This window comes from Mirounga leonina, unplaced genomic scaffold (genome assembly GCF_011800145.1).
Source record: "Mirounga leonina isolate KUSES-001 unplaced genomic scaffold, KU_Mleo_1.0 Mir_178, whole genome shotgun sequence".
In the NCBI taxonomy this organism is placed as follows: domain Eukaryota; kingdom Metazoa; phylum Chordata; class Mammalia; order Carnivora; family Phocidae; genus Mirounga; species Mirounga leonina.
The window spans coordinates 11656043-11672750 of record NW_023270464.1 but is presented as its reverse complement, the minus strand read 5'-3'; the positions used below and the strand labels follow the sequence as shown (position 1 = coordinate 11672750).

At 45.3% G+C, this 16708-nt stretch overlaps 1 protein-coding gene across 2 annotated transcripts in view; it reads right to left on the bottom strand.

Annotated features, from left to right (window-relative positions):
* The window catches only part of IGF1R (insulin like growth factor 1 receptor), a 298451-nt gene that overhangs the window by 44900 nt on the left and 236843 nt on the right, over window positions 1-16708 (bottom strand). For both annotated transcript variants that reach the window (XM_035024043.1, XM_035024044.1), the window contains exons 3-5: window positions 15410-15722; window positions 11418-11566; window positions 8706-8850 (exon numbers count right to left, since the gene is read on the bottom strand). In XM_035024043.1, the coding sequence (XP_034879934.1) occupies window positions 8706-8850; window positions 11418-11566; window positions 15410-15722 (607 nt within the window). The remainder of the gene's footprint in view (window positions 1-8705; window positions 8851-11417; window positions 11567-15409; window positions 15723-16708) is intronic.

Below are 16708 nucleotides of genomic sequence, written 5' to 3'. Positions count from 1 at the left end.
TTACCAACAATAACGCTTCTCACACCAGAGGATATTACTGGAATCATTCTGTAGAAATGCCTTTGGGTATTTCTCTCAGAGCAGAGTATGTATAATGCACTCAAAATCAGTCCATGGGAGAACAGATATGCTCGGCTACTCAACCGGAACGGCTTACATATTTGCTGTAGAGAGTCTGCCATTATCCTTAGGGGTAAATCCCATCCGTGCCATCAGCGGTGTATGATGGGTTAGGAAGACAATGGGACAGGGAGACAGACTCGGTGGTGGACCAGCCCTGGGCCCGCTCCCTCCTCCAGATTCACCCCATCCTAAAAAGCCTCAACCAGAGCCTCTAGAGAAAGTGGGCCACCCATCCAGGCCACAGTGACTCACACTAGGTTAGTGTGTGCAAGGCTTGTTTTCGGAGCGCTGGGCCCCACTCCCAGAGTTTCTCGTTAGTAGGGCTGGGTGGGCCAAGAATCTGCATTGCTGACCTGCACACAGGGGATGCGGGCACTGCTGGTATTGGGAGCACCCTTGGAGGAGAACTGGTCTAACAGGTGCTGGGCACCAACAAGGAGCTGGAGGCCCAAAGCTGACCAAGTGCGATATGGGCCCTGCCCCTAGGGGTATGCACACAGAAGCAGCTACCCCTGCCAACTGAAGGAAAGACGGAAGGACGGCCAGAATCAGCAACAGCTATCTCTGGCTCCCCAGAGGGAAATCCATGCCCCGGGAGATGGCAGTGTAGACAGCTACAGCTGAGGGGTCTGGAGAAAAATCCAGGCCGTATACCTCTTTTTCTAGGGCCCTGGGGAAACCAGGTAGGCAGGGCCATGCTGCCCATCCAAGTCCTCCGTGATCAAAGGTCTGCTCCCCATGGACCTTGAATCCTTCCTCACGCCTTCCTGGTCCCCAGCCTCAGGCTCTTTCTGGAGCTCACTCAAGCACTTTATACAGAACAGAGTCTGGGAACTGGTGCAGCCCTCTGAGCTATTGCTAATACCCACTGAACGATCCAACACACGAACTGCAGAGAGGAAAGGATCCAGCCCTCTTTCCAAAGCCAGGATAGCCTGGACAGAAGTCCAGAGCCCTCCTCTGCCCTGGAGGCTGTGTCCATGGGGCACCTCTCTGCACCTGATGGGGTTCCTCACATATATCATACCAGCACCTCTACCCGTCTGGTCGATCCTCAGCCTGAGTCTCATTAAGAAGAAAGCTAAAGTTATGGTTATAATGCTGCCAAGCAGACTTGTGACACATGCCTGGGAATTCACAGGGGAGTTCAGAGACGAGGATCCAGGAGTACAAATGTCATTAATGAGCCACGTAGCCATAGGCAGTTCCCTCAGTACTTTCTGTAGCCATGCGTCTAGTTTACTTGTAGCACTGGGGGTGGGGGCATGAACACACACTCAGAGGACAACAAGGGGTATGAACATCTGAGCTTGTTTTATGAGTCTAAGACTCTAATGCCCGGGAGGAGTCACAGAGCTGAGATGGAATTTGCCCCATCAGCCTGAGCCCAAGCCCTCCACAAGCCCTGGGCCCCGTCCACAGACGTGCAGGGGGTGGATGTGGGAACCCTGCCTGCACACGGTTCAGTGAGCCAAGTGAGTCCAAAGGCAGACCTCTGAAACCAAGCTAGCCTCCTCACTGACCCACCTTGAGATCCCGTGACACATTCAAGGCCACCGAAGCAGGTTTGCAAAAACCTGCGAGTCGATAATATTTTCCTCTCAGGAAGAGCTCACTCCCTGACACATATATCCACTGGAAAAGGAACTTAAGACATTGTCCACATGAATCTAGACTCGGGATATGCAACGCAAGGCCATGTATACAAGTGGGAAGCACTGGGATCTGGCAAGGTGAGACCTGCCGTACCTTGGGGACAGTCACCACCCACATCTCCTCTTTCCCCCAGTGCCAGGCTGCAGCTGATGCTGGGTGACCTGGGTCTTCAGACCACTGAAGGCGGGGTTTGCAGGTAGAAACAGATGCCTCCTATGTAGGCCCATTCTCGTCCACGAATACTTTCAGTTCTGAAGGACTCTGTAGTGCCCGTACCAAGCCCAATGGGTCTGGCTGCTCCCAGGTTCCTCAGCTGGCCCCCAAGGGACAGAACCTCCTTGTTGGTGCAGAAACCTCTAGGCTGGAAGTAAAGGCCCATTAACCCGGTCAAACCTCTGTCTCAACGCAGGATGAGGCTTCTTTTTAGTAAACTAATTTTGCTGGCAGGGAACAGAAACCACACTGAAAATACCTTCTGAACAAAACATGCTTCTCCCCATGGGAGGAAGCATGAATTATAAATCAGGAATTTGACAAATGAATGGCAGGCCCACTGAAATTCTGTGTGTGTGATTAATCACTTTGAAAAGGAAGATTATCTTTTTACAGTAAACACAAACATTTTTTACAACACTGAGAAGGCCTGGAGCCAGGATACCAATATCAATAAAACCCAGGCGTCACGGAGCCTCTGTGAGCGACAGAAAAATAGAAAGAAAACCCTCATCAGAATAATAACCAAGCCATTCATGAGCTGCCTGTCAATATTGCTCTCGCTTTTCCAACCCCAGGTTGGGGCCTGGCTCCCCCCAAATTCCCCTTCCATGATCAGGTGACAATTAAGAGATGGTAAAAGGCAGAGACCGCTCTGCATGTTTTACACATACACACACACCCCTTTTCATTGTTTCCTAAAGGAAATGACTATATAAGTCAATTACTCAGTAAATGTCATTTCCTAATTGTTCCTAAACTTACTGCCTTTACATTCAAAGAATATTTTAAAAAATTAAGTTGTTTATTTTTACTGTAGCTTACACAGATGCCTGGGTTTTATAGATATCGGTATCCTGACTCCCAGCCTTCTTAGTGTGGCAAAATATGTTTGTTTCTGTACTTGGGTGGGCCCCATCTGACAAAATGTAGACCAAGTGAGATGGGCTGGAAGCAGTCGGTCGTGTCCATGAGGATATCTGTATATTATCTGTATTGGTATTCTGAATGCCGAGCACACACTATACACAGAGGTGTTTAACTGATGGCTCCAGGCTTGGGGCTATCTTACCTCTGAATTATCAACAACCACCCACCTCCCCACCTGCCCTGATGAAGGGCAGGAAGGATGTGAAAGCAGAGGAAAGCGAAAGTGCTGGGGATTTGCACGGTGCACAGAAGTCAACCCCGGGGCTAGGGTTTGGAGCACTGCATTTGAGAATCCAAAGAACAGGGTCTGAGCGACATCTCCACCACTTACTAGAGCAACAACGCTAGGCAAAGTACTTATTTGGCTTCTCCCAGGGTGGGGGCAAAGGGTGTGGAGGCCTGGGAGTCCAGACAACGGGGGTAGGAAGGGATACTCCCCCCCCCACTTTCAGCCTTTACTGACAAATTGGGGGGAAAAATCTGCAAATATACAACTGATTATTCCCTTTTGCTTCTCAGAGGAGAAAGCATGGACTCTTTCCGGCTGTCTCTAGGGGGCATCAGAACCCAGCACACAGGGACTACCTCCAGCATCCTAGCAATCTGCAACAGATACAGGATTTGGCTTTTTCCGCAGATGCTCACACCATATCCAATCTCCTCCAAATCCAGTATTTACACCAACCTTGGGGGTTCAGCAAGGGTGGGAATTTATATTCAAGTGGCACTGGGTACCAAACTGAATCTCAGAAAATGTTTCTTCTTTGAGGGTTTTCTAAATAGCTTAATTGAGGTATAATTTACCTACCAAAAATTGTACCCATCCTAAGTATACAGCGCCGTGAGCTTCAGTAAATACATGCAGCTGTTCCACCAGCACCACTATGCAGTTTCTGAACATTTCCATGATGTCAAAGTTCCCTCCCTGCCAATGGTGGTCAATCTCTGCTCCTACCCCCAGCCCTCGCCAATCTGCTTTCTATCTCTATAGTTTTGCTTTTGCTAGAAACTAATGGATTCATACAATGTGCAGCCTTTTGTGTCTGGCTTTTTTTCACTTAGCTTAACGTTTCCGAGGGTCACCCACGTTGTTACATTATCGTCAAATGGTATTCCATTGTACCACATTTCATTTATCCGTTCATCTGCTGATGGATATCTGGATTGTTTCCAGTGGGTTTTTTGGGGGGGGGGGGGGGTAGGGGGCTCTAGTGAATAATACTGTTATGAACATTCACATTCAAGTCTTGTGTGGGCATGTTTTCATTTCTCTTGGGAAGATACTGGGTAGAGCCTGGAATTGCTGAGTCACATGGTTGAGTCTTTATTTTTAAAAGTCCCAGGGAAGTATTAACACCAGCCCTGTTGCAACCTAATCTTAGAGTTGCAGGAAGGTAGAATGAAGCACCAAGTGTTGCAAAGTCAAGTGGTGGGGTCATGAGTACAGAGATGCCTAAATGCACCCAAGAATTTCAAGTCTTAGAACCCTACCACCTCCATCTGCTTTTAGGCTTTTCGGGGCAACGATCCTTGGTGGCACTAAAGAAACCGAAATTTTACCTCTTTCTTTGTCTGATGCCATAAGAAAATAATGTTTGTCCACCGTAAGGAACTGTCCAGATAACAGAAATATTTTGTTCTCTACTCAAGGGCTTAAAACTCAGTCATTTTATAGAAATCTTATACATGTGTATTACAAAATCCATTTCCTTCTTAAACAGCAGAAAAGCCTTGATTTTCTTAATGTCTAAGGTTATTACTCTAGAAACACATCACGTAAACAGACTACGTGACATCCTCAAGGAAACTGGGATGTCTGAGTTCTTATGGACAAACATGACTGCCTGATGCCGTCCGGGCCTTGTTCTCCAGCCACCAACTGCCCTGCCGTCTGTTTGGGTGTGATTCTGCCTACATATTCACCACCCTGGAAATCCAATGACAAAATTGGCTCACTCTGGATATAGACTAGAGCTCTACTCCAGCTACAGTGCTTGAATTCTGGATGTGACTCAGTGGTCTGGGCTGCTCAGGTGACTTGGAGGGAGGTCTTGGTTCCAGTTTGGAAAGCCAAGGTAGTCAGATACAGAGGATCCCGGCACTATGGATTCGTCTGTTCTCCATCAAAACAAAATGCTATAAAACTCCCATCCTATTGAACCAAATGGAGGCACTTATTTATGTTCTCACTGGCTGTAGAAGTTCAAGAAAAATAGTACTTAAAGGCAATAGTGTGACACTTAAATATTTAGGAAAAAAGGCAAAACACTTTAGGGATTCACATATGAGAAGAAAAAATAACAGGGCATAGCAGTGGTATCCAATCTTGGCTACATACGGAAATTACTTTGGATTTTTGAGAAAAATCATTGATGCCTGGATCCCACCCCCAAACATTCTGACTGAATTGGGATTGCATCTTGGGTTACTGGGATTTTTTTTTTTTTTTTTTTACACCTGGCCCCACCCAAGATGTTGTTCTAACGTCAAAGTCTGGGAACAACTGGGATAAAAGTTATCTTGGCTTAAACCAAAGACACACAGAAATGAAACATCCAGGCAGCTTTGCTAACACTCCTGCAGCTCAAAAGCCTTGAATACATTCCATTGCCTACCTAAATTATAACCTCCACGCCCGGGTGCATAACACCTTACGTAATTCTAATACCACCTACCTCTCCAGCATTATTTGCCAAACAGGTCCCAGGATGCCCCAACTCGCTGCCTTTGTTCTTACTGCCCTATCCTGAACTGCTTTCTTCACCCTCTGCTTTCTGAGTGTTTCTGGAAACCCTTCAAGGCCCATCTCAAATGCCACCTCTTCTTGAAAGCCTGTGGGATCTTCTTAATCAGATTCTCTGCCTCTTTTTCATGCCCATGGCACGTTCCTTTTCTTCTCCTCATAGCTCCTTGCAAGTTCTGCTTTGCACTGTTGTTAGCTTTTATCTGTTTATCATATTCCTTTCTTCTCTGCCTCCCTCTGACTCTTCCCTCCTTGCAGGAGTGAGGAGAGCTGGTCAAGGGCTAGAACTTAGTCTCTTTCCTAAGTCTGAGGATGCACAATAAAGAGCTGAATTGTTGCTACTTGTCACGCCAATACAAAGAGCTGCGGGGGCATTCATCACAAGTGAGGATGGCCTATACCTTTTTTGATGCTGGGTGAGAAAGGTCGGTGAGAGAACCCAACTCCCACCAAGATAGGCAAGATTCTCAAGCACCCCAGCTAAAGAGAGAGCCTCCAAGAAGCAGCATGTAGGAAGGAAAGGCTGGAAGCCCAGCATCCTCATAGCTACAAGGGCCACTGATGAGCAGCAGGGTGTGAAAACCTAAGGCCCGTTTGCCCTCCCTTGTCATCTAAAATGTTAACGGCAGAGCAGGGACCTGAAGCATACTTGAGCTTGGAGGAGTCCCAAACACCTGAGCAATGGCAGGCATCCTTAAAGAGCCCCCACTGGCATATCAGGTTTTATACAAGTTTCGGATAATGAGAAATGCGCCTTAAATATCCGTGCAAATGAAAATCAGTCTTAGTTCTCAGCTCCATATAAGGGCATAATACTTTCAGTTAACACATGACTAAGAGGTAATCCCAGCGTGTAATAATTCTTAACCAAAATTAAATTCTTGGGGTGCCTGGGTGGCTCAGTCTAAGCATTGGATTCTTGGTTTCAGCTCAAGTCATGATCTCAGGGTTGCGAGATCGAGCCCCAATTTGGGATCCATGCTCAGTGTGGAGTCTGCTGGAGATTCTCTCCTCTTTTCTCTCCCTCCCCCTCTGCTCCTCCCCTGTCCTCTCTCCCGAATGAATGAATGAATGAATGAATGAATAAAATCTTTAAAAAATTAAATTCTCCTTCCAGTTTCCCCCTCTATGTCTATCACTTGTTCAACCTGGAGAAAGAAAATGTGTATCATTAAGCAGCAGGAAAAGTGTCAGATCCCGATCTGCCAAAAAAAAAAAAAAAAAAAAAGTGCTTACCAACATGAGGGATTCCAGAAACACAAACCTACCTGGAGAGAGAGAGAAAAAAAAACACAAAAAACTGTGCTAAAATTCACTTTAAAATTTAATACAAAAAATGAGAACCACCACCTCAAAATGGTAGAGCCTCAGCTTGCCAAGTTAAACGACTTACGACCCTCTGGGGCTGGGCACGGTGGCAGCCTCCTTGGATTTGCAAGAAGAAAGAAGTTTTTTTTCCTAGAGAATCAGTGTTCTCAGTGGGGAGGACAGTGTGCTTTTCAAGGATGGAATGAAGAGCTGCCCTCTCTCTTTAGCTGTATCAGATGATGGAATTTTAAGAATTTAAGACTGACCAAGAGTTAGTCTGAGAAAAGCAGGGAGGCTGTAAAGAAGCCCTTATGGGGGTAACTTTATCCAGTCGGGGCAGATAAATCAGCAAGGACAACCTTTCCCATGACCTTCCCACCTCTTTCTTTCCTACAGTATTTCCCCACATTCTCTTTGGAAGGAATTTGCTCGTTAATCGAGGTCTCCTTTTATTTCAAAGCTGTATTTAAAGGAAGTATGAAGAGAAAGGTATATATGCAGAGGTACACACAGGCAATAAGCAACCTAAAGCAATAAGCACGACCTCTTATCTATCCTGTGGTGAAAAGCCTCTGGTGAGTTTAAAACCCATATCACAAAGCCTATCTCTGCAGAAGGCAAAAATTCTACCAGGAGTGTAAATCCTCTTGGCTCATCGATGAAACAATTATGTCAATTAGGATTCCTTTATAACAAAATGAACTATCCATACTCCTCTAAATCTTTTATGTTCCAGTATACACTTTACCCCTGATAATGTGGGGGTTTGGGTGTGGACCCTCCGAACAGTCACCAATTCACACAGAATTGTTGACATCCTCCAAACTTAACTACTAATAGTCTACTGTTGACCAGAAGTCTTATGATAACATAAACACCTGATTGACACATATTTTGTATGTTATATGCACGATGTACTGCATTCTTACAATGAAGTCAGCTGGAGAAAATATTATTTAAAAAAATCATAAGGAAAATACATTTACAGTCCTATACTGTATTTATCCAAACAAAACAAAACAAAACAAAATTGTGTCCAAGTGGACCCGCACAATTCAAACCATGTTGTTCAAGGGTCAACTGTTTTTCTTCTTTTCTTGTTTTTTTTTTTTTTTTTTTTAAAGATTTTATTTATTTACTTATTTGAGAGAGAAGCAGGGCAGTGGGGAGGAGCAGAGGGAGAGGGACAAGCCGACTCTGCATTGAGTGCGGAGCCTGATGTGGGGCTCGATCCTATGACCCTGAGATCATGACCTGAGCTGAAATCAAGAGTCGGACGCTCAACCGACTGAGCCACCCAGGTGCCCCCGTATTTTAAAAAGATGGAATGGTTTTACGTAGTATATAGAATCCTGGGGTAAGAGTCATGTCAATGATGATTTCACAAAGGGCTAAGCACATGAGACCCATTCCTGTTGCTCTTGGCACAGAGGGTCCCCACCAGCACCCCAGTCTGCAGTTTCCATGGTCACGGTTGGACACGCAGCCCTTGACTGACAGGTCACAACACAGTTCTCCAGAACAGCACTATCCCAAGGATGGAGAATCATGGCCGCACGGGACTCTGCCCGAGGGCGTGGGCCATCACGCAGGTGGCGCCGGCCTTACCTTTGCTTCTTCCTTTCTCCTTCGTAACAAGAAAGAGTCCTTGCCTCAGTGACGTCGAGTTTTAAAAGCACGCTACTTATTTTGTAATAGGAGAATGTCAGCCCACGAAATCTGGAGCACTTACCCTTCTAGCTGCTCCTCTCCTAAGATCTGGCGAAGGTTTTTTAGGAAGGACAAGGAGACCAAGGCGTGAGAATGGCGGATCTTCACGTAGCCTGTCACCACCTCGATGAGCCCCATGAAGTTCTCCAGTTCTGAGGCGATGTTATCTGCGTGAGGAGGGGGACGTGTTAGTGAGCGTTCGCGTAGTGTGAGCATGACTCGGTTTCTCACAAAAACGTCTGGAGAATGATTCCGTGGCAGGTCTTGGTGCAGGACCCGCCATCCCTGTCAAAAATGTACTACCCTGGGCTTGACTTTCAACAACCTCTCCTGGGACAGGGCCCCTCAGGGGCCGGGGAAGGAGACTTTCTAGAAGGCTGGGTACTGTAGCTCCCAGGCTGATTAACCGAATGTAAAATCATAAATACCAGACTGCCAATTAGCTAAGGCTGACAAATCTAGGGAACGTCTTTTAATACGCTCTGTCAACAGACAGCACTGCCTCCACAGGAGGGCATGACTAAATAAACAACATTTTCTCGGTCTCATTAGGAACTGCCTTTGCTGCATTTCCAGTTCCTAAGATACAGGGATCTATATTTAAAGAGTCCATCTTACCAAGACTGGGAGAAAACACACCAAAATGTTAACACACCAGGTTCTCTGCTCTGCTGATTTTTCAAAATTCGTTTCTGTGCTTCTAAGTTTTCCACAATGCACATGTATGATTTTCGTAACGAGAGGACAGTTGGAAAAATAGTTGCTACTACTACGTATGTGAAAACAACATAATATATACACACTGTCTTTCTCATCATCCTGTTTAGCCTGTCTTTTCCTCATAGTAAAAAAAAAACATAAACTTCGGTTCAACTTATGCCAAAATTACAATAAATACTATAATGAATTGGGTATGGTCCAACTAATGGGATTTTATTGCACATGATTTGTTGAAGGCTTATTTAATGAGAGGTTCTATTTTGCTTTGATAAAAATAAAAGAATAAGGATGCTATCTTGGAGGGCTGGGGACTATGCTTATTGTAGAGTTTAATGGTTTTCTAGGAGAAATTCAAGTTATAAACACCAGAAGTTGCCTGTGGTTGATATTTCAAGGAAAAGATCCTGAATTTTAAATGCCGGTAGGATGGATGTCTGTTAGTCGAGGCTGGGTATGTCCTTTTCAATGAGATGTCTTATCACCCTACATCCAGCTGATATCTCCCACTGGACTTAAACAAGAAGGCACATTTCATCACCACGCATGAATATGTACCGATTCCTTCTCAAATTCTACTTCTCCATGGATTTAATTCATGGATTAAAGGCTTATCTTCAGGATATGAAAATTTTAAGAAAAAGAAGAGTTAGGTACTTAAAAGGTATGTTCTAGGGGATGAGGGCATCTTTTCAAAAATTAAGAAATCTAGTAAGAGCAAAAGGAATAAAACTTCATTATTTATTCATTTATTATTATTATTTTTTAAGTAAGCTCCATGCCCAGCATGGAGCCGAATGCCAGGCTCAAACTCATGACCCTGAGATCAAGACCTGACCTGAGATCCACAGTCGGATGCTTAACCCACTGAGCCACCCAGGTGCCCCAGGAATAAAACTGCAGAAGCACCATGAGGGTAAGAGAGTTCTAGCTGTATGAAAGCAAAGTTATCTCTGTGGTGGAGGGGTGAGAGGGGTTCTGGAAAATGAGGAGTACCTAAAGATCCAAAAGGACTGAACACAAATGTGTTTCTGCCATCTCTAAACCATAAGAGCATGCTCACTCACCAAACAAACAGTATTAAGGAACAGTAAATCCACAGAATAAATAAATTAGTCATCCTCCACCCCGCCCCCCCACGCCAACCTGCAAAAATTTCTCCACAAAAGGATTTAGGGAAAAAAAATCCTTTCAACCTCAAGTTTCTCAACCTCAACCTTGAGGTTGAGAAACTTTTATTCTAGGTTATGAAACTATCATAGGTACCTTGACCAAGTGGTCCCAGTGGTGGAGAATTTAAGGCTAGAAGCCATTGTCAGTTAAAGCTCAGAAGTGAAAATATCACAGAATAAGTCCATGAGTAATGCTTTTGCACACATGCAATTACCAGGAACACCGTCTACTACAAATGATGGTGATCCTACCGGGGTGAGAATCGAAGCTTTAAATACGTGGTGACACACACTATTTTTTTTTTTTTTTTTTTGCTCTCCAAAGAAAATTTGGAGATTAACCACTCTTTGGACTTCATAAAATATTAAAGGGGTATCATTAAACTGTTCCGTTTGCACAGTCTCCTCGGTACCTCCCAAGTAACCAAAACTCTTTGGACTTGAAGTCCTGAGGCCCTGGTCCAGCTGGAGGCTACTGAGTCACACTTTTGATCCACCAGCGTCTTCTGGGGCCTGTGTGTGTTGGGACGTGCATCTCCTGCGTAAGGCAGGGCTAACAGAAACATGAGTGATGACCCAGGGCATGAATAAACGCCGAGCCAATGGCTGCAAAATAGACTGCCTTTCAATCTGGGTTTTTTTTGTGTGTGTGTGTGTGTGTATGTGTGTGTCTGTTTTTAATCTTTGAGGGAAATTCAAAAAAGAGGTGTTGAGCATGAGGCTTATGCCCCATGTTGTTTTTCTAGGCCCAGGCTTCAGTTGTGAGTCATGGATGGGAAGGAAAAGCATCAACAAAAGAAAACCAAGAGATCCAGCCCTCTCGTCCAGGAGGACGGAATACTTACTGCCTCGGCGGATATTAATGAGCAAATTGCCCTTGAAGATGGTGCATCCTTGGAGCATTTGAGCAGAGGTAACAGAATCAATGGTTTTTGTTTTCTTTTCTTCCTCACAGACCTTGGGGCAAGGACCTTCACAAGGGATGCAGTACATGCTGTTGAAGATAAAGAATCAACCAAAAACACAGAGAACTGAGTCAGGCTCCTTGCATTAAAAAAAAAAAAAATCATGAAGACACCCTTTTATTCTAAGTTGTTTTTGCAGTACACATTACCAAAAGCAACTGTTCTGAAGCATTCAAGTGGGCACACCATATCTCATCCCGAAGCCACCCAGGATCAGCCATTCGAATTGCAACCAAAAGAAGAAAGTGCCTACAAAGGAAAAGCATGCCTCTTGTTTCCAGACAAAATATGTGATGCATCCTTGGAGCATGTGTGTATCAGAGGCTGTCGGCTGGGGAGCCAGCTGGTTCCATGTGGGAGAAACAGCCTTGAAGGAAGGACACAGTAGTGGCTCCCGAGGAAAATGGGGCTGCTCTCCAGTGTTGTGGCCTTGCCCGGCACACCCCGGGGTGGGGGGGCAGCTGGGAGACTGGACTGGGACAGCAAAGGGACAGCGGGGTCTCTGCCACTAACAGGAGTCTCGCTCTCACCACCAGCATCCCAGCAAAACCCAGCAAGGAATTCCAAAGTACATGTGGAATAACACAGATACATTATTTTCTTGCTAAGGTACAACTGAAATTATTTCTTTTTTTTTTCACTGAAATTATTTCTTGACAGTGTTTTGCAGAAACTTGTAAATCGATTGAAATGTTGTTTTCGTTGCATATGCGCTGAAAGCAAGGAACTTCCATGACTTTGTAATGAACTCCTGTTTCAAATGCTATATCCCAAACAACTGCAGAACCACCAGGAATCAGGAATCAGTGAGACTGGCACTTCTCCTGCTTACCTACCATTATTAATTTAAGAAATCGTGGACAAAATGCTAATCTGGCTGCCGAACCACAGACCAAGGATCAAAGTCGGGTTGATTTCCAAACAAATGATACCGCTATGTCATGTGTGTGTGTTATAAACAGGACAGTGAATTGGGGAGCCAGGTGTATTGACATTATTGTTCTTGAATGATCTTTTAAACTTCATTAAGGTAAATAAAAAACATTCAAGAAAACAGTGTAAGTGATAGCTTACGTGAAAGTTTGTTTTTTAATGAAACCTTACCGCCTATCTAAGGCAAAGATGCAGGGATTTGTTTTGTTTACAAACTTACAGGTAAACAAAATTTCCCTGCTATTTTCCTATTTCTTGTGGGGAGAATGACAGGGAAGGTTTCCCAAGGAACTGGGCCAATCACAGAAGGGAAGATTTCTCTTTCCTGTAACATCATACTCAACCTTCTCTATGGGTAATAGCTTCTCTTCAGCACTTTTTGGTTTTGTTTTTTATTCTAATTTATCTACATACCATTTAATGCCTCCACTCTCCTTCTTTAAAAAACTTTTTATCCTGAAATATTCACAGAAAGTTACAAAGAGTATTTTTCCCCTGTACCCTTCCCCTAGTTTCCCCTAATGGTGACATCTTATATAACTATAATGGAATATCAAACCCAGGAAATTAACACTGGTACAATATATGTCTAATTCCGTGTCACCTTATATCTCTTATGTGATCTTCACGTGGTCAAGATACAGAAGTACTTTAGGAAGATCTCCCGTAGAGCCACCCCCTATCCTCATATCCCTAACTGTGTCCTGGCAATCACTCATCTATATTCCATCACTGCAATTTTGTCATTTTGAGACTGTTATATAAATGGAGTTCTATAGTATGTGACCTTTTGAGATCGGCTTTTTTTCTTCCCCCCACATAGCATAATGTCCTTGAGATCTATCCCAAGTCTGCTCTTTTTTATGGCTGAATAATAGTCCACGGTATGGATGTACCACAGTCTGTTTAACCATTTACCTACTGTAGAACATCTGAGCTGGGTTTTTTGGCTATTACAAATGGAGCTGCTGTGAACAACTGTGTACGTGTTGTTATGTGGACATATATTTTCATTTCTCTGGGAGGAGTGTCCACGAGTATGACTTCTAGGTCGTAATGTTAAGTGTATGTTTAGCTTTCCCCAACATTTTATTCAAATAGCAATTTCTGAACCAAACACCTTTACTAAAATGTCTAGGAATCACCTAGCACTTCAAAAAAACGTTTTTCTAAGGAAGTGTTCTGATTACATGTTTATAGATTAAGCTTCCTTGAATCCATTTGGGTACAGGGAGGGTATAAACAGTATTAATAAGTATTTTAAACTCAGTGCCAAATAGGTCTTAAAGGTTGAGGGTGGTATTTATTCTTTCTTGACGGCGTTTTATTTTAAAATAGAAGAGGTACATCTGTAGCTTTGAACAGACTATAAGAACCGGTAGGGAATAAAACAGCTCAGTTCTTTGAAAATGCACTGCAGTGGGAGAAACAACACCGCTGAAATGTATAGCACTCCCCTCCTGCTGGTCCACTACATCACAGGACAATGTATCCCCAGGACAAAGATGGTACTACTCCCAGTTCATGCACCAGCTGTCCCATCTCTCCTCCCACCCCCAGGAGAAACTGTGGCTGAGCCTCATCTGGGTTCTAGGCTTGCCCCAGGGTACTGGGAAAGCCCTCCTAAGTCCTAAGGCTACCAATAAATTGTGAGTAAAATGTGGTTGACTTATTCTGGGTGGACTATGTATACTTTACAGTTCACTGGGGCGTCCTTGGCATACTTATCTTTTAAAAAAGTATTCGGGATAATTTTTATTATTATAATAGTAAAGACATTATAACAGGTGGAAAGTTGTTCTGTGTCTAATATTATGAAAGAATGTGAGTTTTATCTGTGGTTTGAAGATGAAGGAAGCATCTGGCCCACTGCCACTAAACTGTTCTTTCCTAAGAGTTCTCTGCTCTACCTAGAGGAGGGACAAACTACCCCAAGCCTCTGGTCTTTTGCTTCCAGGGCTATAGTTCTGTATTTTATAACAATGCCACTATTGCTTTCTCAAAAACATAAACCAACAAAAAATTTACAGAAGCCCAGCCGACAGGGCGCCTGGGTGGCTCAGTTGGTTAAGCGACTGCCTTCGGCTCAGGTCATGATCCTGGAGTCCCGGGATCAAGTCCCATATCGGGCTCCTTGCTCAGCAGGGGGTCTGCTTCTCCCTCTGACCCTCCCCCCTCTCATTCTCTCTCTCAAATAAATAAATAAAATCTTTAAAAAAAAAAAAGAAGCCCAGCCGACATACACCAGAGGGATGCTTTTTGCTGTAAAGAACCTCTTTGCTTCCCAAGTGAAGTCTCAATGTTCGGAAAGAAAATGAGAGAGACAGAGGAAACTGAGAGAAGGGGGTGTCGAGGAAGAGAGAGAGAGGAGCAGGTGCTGATGGAAAACACAGGTTACTTTAAGCTCCTGGTTACTCTTCGTGGCAGCTAGTGAGGGCACAGGATGGAGTGGGTGCTAACAGACTTTGGGTCTGCTGGCTATGTCAAGGGCACTGTTCGGGGCTTGGCTTGTCTTCTCTCCTGCACTCCCCAAGACTTCACAGAGCTGGTGCTCAGTGGCACCAGGGATGGGACAACCTCAACGTACAGTCCTCCCAGGTCTACCCCACACCTGCTTGGCAGGCAGCCTGGGAAGTGCAGGGAGGGGAGACTGTGACCTCCAGGTACCTAGGCCAGCAGGCCGGGCACTTAATTTCAAATGGCCAGGCAGTAGGCTTCCAAAACACAACATAAAACAAACAGATTATTTTGGGGGGGGGGGGGCAATTGTCCCTCTATAGAATCTCATATAAAATGTCAGTTACGCCAGCCCATGGGAGTGGACCCATGGCCCTTAACCTCCCCGGGAGGTCCCGACGGAACAAGGGCAGCGCCAACGTCGCCATTCCTTGGGGGGCCGGGGGGTGCAGGGGCGGGGTGGGGGGTGCTGCACGGCTGACCTCTGACTGCCGTTCCGGATGAACCCCGAGGGGCACTCTTGCATGCACTCGCCGTCGTGGATCACGAACCCCTCGGAGTCGCTGCTCTCGGCGTTGGGGATGTTGGCGCAGAAGTCGCGGTCCACGCAGCGCCAGCCCTCGAAGCGGTAGGTGTTGGGCGGGCAGGTGGGCACGCAGACGCCCGCGTAGTAGTAATGCCTGCACGCCACGCAGGCCGTGTCGTTGTCGGGTGCACTGCAGCTGCCCAGACACTCGGGGTGACAGCACTCGTTGTTCTCGGTGCACGCCCGCTTCCCGCACGCGCTCGGGCACACTGTGGGGGCGGAGGGGACAGCAGGTGAGATGCGGTGGTGGTGGTCGGGGGGGGGGGGGTTGGGACGGGGGTTGGACGGCCTCCTCCGGGCCCGGCCTGCTTTGTCCCGGGTCACCGGCCACCCCGGACCAGGTCGCCCCAGTGACAGACCACCAACCGCCCACCCACGAAATCCCCAGATGGAGCATCACAGGGCTCTGCAGCCCGCAGCAGGCTCGGAGGCACGGGCAATGCTACAGAGCAGTCACAGTTTCACGAAGGTGGGAGAAAATACTCTGCGTTTCCAGTCCAGCCTCTCCTATTTACTCCCTGTGTGCTCCTGATGACTCGTTAGCTTCTCTGACCTTGACCCTCTCTTTTCACATCTATAAAATGGGGGTAGTAATATCCACGTTAGAGGTTTGCCTGAGGCCAACATGAGAATGCAGTAGCCCTATGGGAACAATTCGGCGTATTATTCCTTTTAAAAGCATTATGTGCTGTTCCTTCTGCATTTTGAATGTGTTCCTTGAAATACCTTGAAAAGCCTTAGTGTGCAGAAATGATTATTTGAAAAATTATCTTATCATATATGTTATGACAAGTATTTTAAAATCATTCAAAAAGCCGTTTATTTAAAAAATGATGAAACTGGAATATAGTAAAGAGGATACTATTCGGGTTTACAAAAGGGCTTTAGAAAAAGCCTGTGTACGCTTGTAGACCAAAGGTCTGACTCCAAAAAATGATGGTATTAACTTATTCACAGAGCCTAACCTATTACATAACCAACAAGTCCCTGCATCTGATTGTCATTCTCAAATACAAAAAACAAAAAAAAACAAAGGGTGGTGGGCAGTGTCTCTGAGCCCAGAGGACTCATAGCGTATTAGAAACCATCTCCTTTGAGCCACTCTGCTAAACTTAAGTGAAGAAGTGTCTAAAAAGCAGAGCTCCACAATTCATGTCCCAAGTAGATGAGCTGGCATTTTATTTCCATAACAACG